This window comes from Mustela nivalis, assembly GCF_964662115.1.
Source record: "Mustela nivalis genome assembly, chromosome: 14".
Lineage (NCBI taxonomy): Eukaryota > Metazoa > Chordata > Mammalia > Carnivora > Mustelidae > Mustela > Mustela nivalis.
Window position 1 is genome coordinate 6,791,402 of NC_139033.1, and position 6,000 is coordinate 6,797,401.

Here is a 6,000-nt window from a genome sequence, read left to right on the forward strand (position 1 = left end):
CAGTGGCAGCCCCCAGTGGTGACAACCGGATCTGGCTTCAGATATTTCTTTGTTCTGCTAGGGGCAGAATAGCCCCCTGTTGAGAAGCACTGCTCTCCATAGACTGGCAACAGAGCTGTTGTTCGGAATTACTGACTTGAGTTCTTTTTAAATATTTCCATCCTGCCTGCTGATGACAGGTAATGGTAGTTCCTCCAGAGACTTGAGCCCAGCCCCCCATACTTCTGCGTTCTTCTGCAGGGGACTCTGAGGCCCTCAGCCACTTCCCTGGCTACGGCACTGGCCATGGTTCCAACCTGTGCGCCTGCAGTGCTGCCCTCAGGGAGGGGCGCCAGGGGCAGATGCAGGAAGGTTAGAAACCTGTAACCCCTAAATGAGGAGCTTAAGTTCTCTACAGAGATCTTGTCGTCTGCAGTAGCAGTCAGGGTTTGCAGGCTACTCCGTCTCCCTTTTGAAGAACCTCGGGCTTCTGTGTGCACAGAGCACTGTCAGATAGAGCCTGCCCTGCCGGGACCACGGTGGGCTCTTGAGTCAGTCCCCTCTCCTGCATCCCTGCCCCTGCTCTGGTGCGTCTCCTACTCTGATGCCCTCCGCTCTGCCCCGGGCTGTCGGGATTCGAGTCCCGGCTGCCTCCTGGGCCAGGGCTTTTGGTGCGTGTCACGGTTCACTCAGTTGGCAGGGACCCCGTGGGGAAGGCCGCGTGTGTGCGTGCACTGGGAGCGGGAGCCCGGTCACGTGCCACAGTGGCCGGTGGGGCAGGAGCCCCCCCCACCCTGGGGCAAACCCCGCAGGCAATCTGTAGTTGTGCTGCGGACAGGGCGGCCCCGACGTGCGGCCTCCAGGCTCGCCGTGCAGCAGTGTGCTGCGTTAATGCCCCTTCCCTCAGCGTGTGGGAAACCGGTCACTTGTTCTTTTGGCTGCCTCGTCTTCCGAGGAGTGCATGTGCCGTCGTGAGCCCCAGGAACTGCATTGGGCAGTCTGACTGCTCTCACGCGCTCTCCTAAGTGAGGGTAAGGCGGTCGTGCGGTGTTCTTTACACCAGGTTCGTGTGCATGTCCCTCAGGAGCTCCCGGAATACCTGAGCAGGTTCCATGACCCGTAGTCTGTTAGCACAAAATGTCTGTAAATCCCTCCCTGTCCTGTGGGGAAAAAAAAGTTAGATTGAATCATGCAACTCCTTCCCACTCTCCCAACATCAGGGCAAGTCAGTGTTCCCCAGAGATGTTCCTGTGGTGACTGGGGACTCATGGCCTCTGCGTGGACGGGGCTGTGCCCTGGACTGGCATGTCAGCATGTTTAACCAAGCTGTCGAGGGCTGCACTGCGTGTGTTAGGCTCGCTGGAATGAATCCGAGTGAAGAGCTGTGCGGGCTGTGGCTGTGTGTTGGCCAGAACCAACACCACCCGGGGGGTCAGAGCGGGAGGATCCGCCTGGCCCAGCTCCTCGTGGTGCCAAGTCATGGGGGACGAGGCTAAGTGACTCCTGGGTCGGGGGCTCAAGACCATCTTTTCATTGGGCCTTTGGGGAGTGGTTTTTCTTTTATTTATTCATTTATTTGTCAGAGAGAGATCACAAGTAGGCAGAGAGGCAGGCAGAGAGAGTGGGGGAAGCAGGCTCCCTGCCAAGCAGAAAGCCTGATGAGGGGCTGGATCCCAGCACCCTGGGATCCTGACCTGAGCCGAAGGCAGAGGCTTAACCCACTGAGCCACCCAGGCGCCCCGAGGGGGATCTGTTTTTCAAAGTTTTGCAGGGGAGAAGTGGTGTGAAAGGATTTCAGCCTTCTAAATACCTTGCCTGTATTGTCATCTGTTTGTTGTAATCATTCCATTTGAGAGGAATCTTGCTATTTCTCTGGTGGCAGAATGGCTAGCAGGGAGAGGAGGTAGCATGGTTTCCTAGGAGACCGGACAAGTAGTGATAAGCCACATCCATGCACAGGTTGGAGGTGCGAGCCGCTCGTCAGCTCCTCCCCCGGGCTCTCAACACGGCCAGGATTGAAGGGAGCCAGGGGGAGGAGTGCCGTCTGTGCGGGAGCACTCCATTAGCACACAAGAACGGTGGCAGGTGCGAGACTTGGAGCCACACAGTGTGGAGGCTTCCCGGGTCGAACCTCTGGTAGACAAAGGACAGGCTCAGATGTCCTGGTCCCGTACACTTGGCTGTCAGTGCGATCAAGTCAGAGGAACGTGACGAATCTGTAGCTCGCTGGCCCTCCAGAGACAGCTGGAGATTTGCTGGGGACGACCTCTTGCTCAGAGAATAGGAGAACGTTCTGTTGAGTGTGGAGCTGTGGGGGCCCATTCCACCGTCCCCAGCCCCCCGCTGCCATTGTCCTCTTACCTCTTCCAGATTCCATAAACATGTCTCTCTTTTTCCGCCATGTCAAAATGCCACATGAAAGGGGTGAGAGATAGGAAGACGCTGCAGCCATGTCCGTTTTAACGGCAATTGTCCATGTGCCTCTTTACCAACAGAAAACTTGGAGTATAACGTGGAGCCTCAAGAAATCTCACACCCCGATGTCGGACGCTATTTCTCAGAGTTTACCGGCACACACTACATCCCGAACGCAGAGCTAGAAATCCGGTATCCAGAGGATCTGGAGTCTGTGTATGAGACGGTGCAGAATATTTACAGTGCAAAGAAGGAGGACGCCGAGTAACGTCTGGTCGAGGACACTGCGCCTTTGCCGCTGCTGCTGTCCTCCAGGAGAACAGGATTCCGGAAGAAGACGTCTCCACGGATCCCTCTGGATTCACACCACCAGGAAAGCCACTTAACCAGTAGTGCTGGTTGCCTCCTACCAAGTCTAAATAACGTGTGCTCTCCTCCAGCTGCAAAGACAATGTTGCTCTCCGCCTACACTAGTGAATTCATTTGACGGCACTGTGTTCAGTGGCATGGCTTGTGTGCTTGTCCTGTGGTGACAGTTCGTGACATTCTGTCTTCATGAGGTCTCACAGTCGACGCTCTTAGAGTCATTCTTCCTGCTCACTTCCCCTACGTCTGTCTCCCACCTGTCTCAGAACATTTCATTTGCCAGGCAGGAAGGGGGTGGTCCTGCGTTGGCCATACTTTCTCTCTGATTTCTCTGCGGAACACCAGGGCGGCTTGTCTTTTCACCGTGAATTTAGTTGCTTGTTCAGAGGGGAAGCGGTGAGTGATGGTGGCAGCATCTGAGAGATGGGGACATTAACAGACTAATGTAATCAGAGTCATCCGCATTTATTTTTTCTAATATTTGAAACAGATTTCAGGCATTTTATCTTCTCCCTGATTTGACTTGGGAGAATGGCATAGCTTTTCCTTCCGTGTTCCTCTCACACTTATGCTCATCTCTCTGTGAATTCTTAGTTTTCTGTTCCATTACATAAAATCTTCTAAAGAAAGTACATAATAATGGCCATTATGGATGGGTTTTCCCACATTCATGCACTGTTCCTCCCTTTAAAATAACTACTTTTTGTTTCCTTTTAATTTTAAGAATTGTTCCAGTATCATGACTAGATCTTAAGTCAGTGATGGGTTCTCTTTATTGTAGGAAGTATTAATCTGGCGTTAAAATGTTTACTTTTAGAAATCACACACGGTGGTCTCCAAAAACCTAAAAAGGAGGTTTCACTTTTGTAACCGGAAAAAAGAAATAATGAACCTTATACGTTTTTTAAAAAGGAAAGAGGAGGTTCCATGCCCCCTGTCATCCATAAGAATCACTCTAAGACCCTTTTGAGTGTGGCGGGGTGGAGACAAGTAAAACGTCTTAAAGAATGTCTGATCCATGGGGAAGGAGGCGGGGTGTCCTTCTGCTTTCTCGAAGCACTGCTGTCCCGAAGATACCACTGGCTCTTGCTCCGTGCCCTCCGTCCCTGAGCGTGAGGGCACCGGGTTCCTGCGCAGCTCCAAACGCCGCCACTCTCCACCTGCCTGTTCTCAAGCAAGCTAGCTAATTCGTAGTTAACCAGTAGAAGCTAACTTCTGGAGTTAGGACCTAGTTACTTTCCTCTCTGAGTTGAGAAGAACCCAGTTCTGGTGAGTGAGGCTCTGGGGGCTGGGATCCGGCCCCGCCTCGCCGCCCATCCGTGCATTTGCATGCTGTTTTTCCACGCCGTGTTTGTTGACTGCCTCTCGTTTCGCCCTGGGAAGCCCTGGGATGACCGAGGTTTGGGGAAGCCACCTGAGACCATGTCATGGTACCTGGCGGCTGGTACGCAGTTACTAGAGGTGAGGGTCTGGCGGGCCGGCGCCTGCCAGCCCGAGTTCACGCTCGCCAGTGTCGGCGTCCCTCGGCAGTCAGATCTAGAGCCCGATGGGTTAGATCTGCCCGGGCAACGTGACCCCTCACAGCACCCCGCCTGCTGAGGCCGGGGGTCTAACACTACTCTCGTTTAAAGAAACTAGTTAATCCAGAGGTAATACTAACCAGATGCGTTACTAAGAAACTGTGGAGCATGCTGAGTTATAACCATTGGTTTTCTGGTTTGATTTCCTTTTTTTCTTAGAGTAACATCGAAGCCAAGAAGGATGGTTTTACTTTACTGACCCAATGTAAATATGTATGTAGACTGTTTTTAAATGTGTTTCTTCTTGAATGCTTCATTCGGCTCCAGGAAGCCTGTGTCACCTGTGTAAGTTGGTATTTGGGCACTTTATATTTTTCTAAAAACGTGTTTTGGATCTCCTGTACTCTAATAAATCATAAGTTTCTTTTTAAAATTTTTTCCAAAAGTTTTCTCCATTTTAAAAAGCCCTGTTACAACAAAGTAGGACTTTCACGATGTTAAAATATTAAATATTTGGATATAGTCACTTCTTTTCTCTTCAAATGAATGCCAAGATTTTTTTGTACAATGATTAATAAATGGAACTTACCCAGAGAAACCACACAAGCGGCCTGCCCAATTTCGTTTCGGAACAGAAAGTCCGGCCTTGACAACAGCAGAATGTCCCTGGCTTCTCTTCTGCTCCAAACATCCAAACATTTGCTCTACCGAATTTTTCATAACGTCGGTGAGTGCACAGGGCACCTTTATTCCGCCGGCTCCTCCCAGACGCCAGTTCCCGTCAGCCGGCTGGGAGAGGCGGAGCCCGTGGTTGTCACACGAACAGCGCAGCTTGTCCAGTGCAGCTTGTCGGTTATTACAGTTTGTGTTGTGCAAAGGGCAGGTACTTCGGGACGTGCGGGTTCTCGGTGCATTGTTAGCACTGGTGTGGTAGCTGCGGGACGCAGGACGCCCGTCCCCGCGGTGATGCTCTGTGTGCTGTGCAGAGAGGACCAGGAACAGGCCAGTCCCCAGTATCTGCGCTGCGGTGGGTCTCAGACCTGGAACATACTGTCGTGCGTTGTGACTTTGTGAGAGGAGAATGTCCTGTGCCGTGACTTACCTACTTCTTGGCCCCTAGAACCTTCCTCCCCAGCACACACGCACACATAGACACACACACACACAAAGCAGCCCCAAGGTCCAGTGTTTGTGGACGTACTTTGGGAAACACTGTGTCATCAGTTATGTCCAAAACTAGTCTCCGTTTGCCTCAGACCAGTTTGGCCAAGTGTCTCGTGTGAACAACTTCTTCTAACCAGATTTCGGACAACCGGCTTCATGTGGTCTCCACCCAAACCTCATAATAGATCTCTTTATAAGTGCATTTACACAGCAAAATTGTTTTATCATGAAAACCAGCATTAATACGGTTGCTCCGTCAGTTGTACATTTTCTATATCTACTCAAAGTTTTGCTCTAATTTTAAAATGTCTCAGTCTTTCCTAACGTATTAAATTGAGTCAAACGTTCACGTTCTAGGCTTTCTTCTACCATCCGAAGGCGAAATGCTCTTTTTTCTTTCCTCCATATTCTAAGTAACTAAAATTGGATTACCAGCAACTTTTTAATTTAGAGGTATCCTGTGGCCGTAATAATCAAGATGTAGCTCTTCATGTCTTACTGCTTGTAGTTTTTTGGAGGAAAGGAGAGAATGTTCTCCTAGACAAAATGCGGCATT

The 6,000-nt window shown here is 51.0% G+C and overlaps 1 protein-coding gene across 2 annotated transcripts in view; it reads left to right on the forward strand.

Annotated features, from left to right (window-relative positions):
- The window catches only part of FBXO21 (F-box protein 21), a 52,518-nt gene extending 47,635 nt beyond the window's left edge, over nt 1–4,883 (forward strand). For both annotated transcript variants that reach the window (XM_082698988.1, XM_082698987.1), the window contains exon 12: nt 2,475–4,883. In XM_082698988.1, coding sequence (XP_082555114.1) covers nt 2,475–2,662 — 188 coding nt within the window. In that variant the 3' untranslated portion in view covers nt 2,663–4,883. The remainder of the gene's footprint in view (nt 1–2,474) is intronic.
- The last annotated feature ends 1,117 nt before the right edge of the window (nt 4,884–6,000 follow it).